The sequence below is a fragment of the Cystoisospora suis genome (assembly GCF_002600585.1).
Source record: "Cystoisospora suis strain Wien I chromosome Unknown contig_149, whole genome shotgun sequence".
NCBI classification, from domain to species: Eukaryota; Apicomplexa; class Conoidasida; order Eucoccidiorida; family Sarcocystidae; genus Cystoisospora; species Cystoisospora suis.
Window position 1 is genome coordinate 29,011 of NW_027152951.1, and position 414 is coordinate 29,424.

At 53.6% G+C, this 414-nt stretch overlaps 1 protein-coding gene across 1 annotated transcript in view; it reads left to right on the forward strand.

Moving 5' to 3' along the window:
* CSUI_000327 (dnaj-like molecular chaperone) overlaps positions 1 to 414 on the forward strand; it is a 6,334-nt gene that overhangs the window by 4,428 nt on the left and 1,492 nt on the right. Inside the window, exon 7 of the mRNA XM_068060561.1 lies at positions 236 to 337. Coding sequence (XP_067927460.1) covers positions 236 to 337 — 102 coding nt within the window. The remainder of the gene's footprint in view (positions 1 to 235; positions 338 to 414) is intronic.

The following is a 414-nucleotide window of genomic DNA, read 5'->3' on the forward strand; positions in this document are numbered from 1 at the left end:
AGACCGCAGCTTATAGTCTCGACATTTTGCTCCATGGAATCGACTGGGTTGAGTGAGACTCGGCCCTGCTTTACTTCGTACACATGGTCCGATCAGCTATGGTAGCCGAAAGCCTTGCCGTCTACGTCCCTGTTGACTCTGGAGGCCATGTCTGCGTACGTGTAGACGGAAAAAGGGAGGCCAGTTCCACTCATTTGAAATTGTTTGCCTCGCGCGAAATGCTGTGCGTGTGCAGCGTATTTGAAAACTATGGGCTCGCCTTCCACGGCCATGTTGAAACTTGAACAACAGCAGATGGCTTCACTTCAGTCTGCAGCTCTCCGCGCAAAAGCTGCCGGTACGTCTTCACTTGACAGAGTGAACCTCGAGCTTCACCTGAGCCGTCATGGCTCGTGTATGCCGCCACGCTCCAGG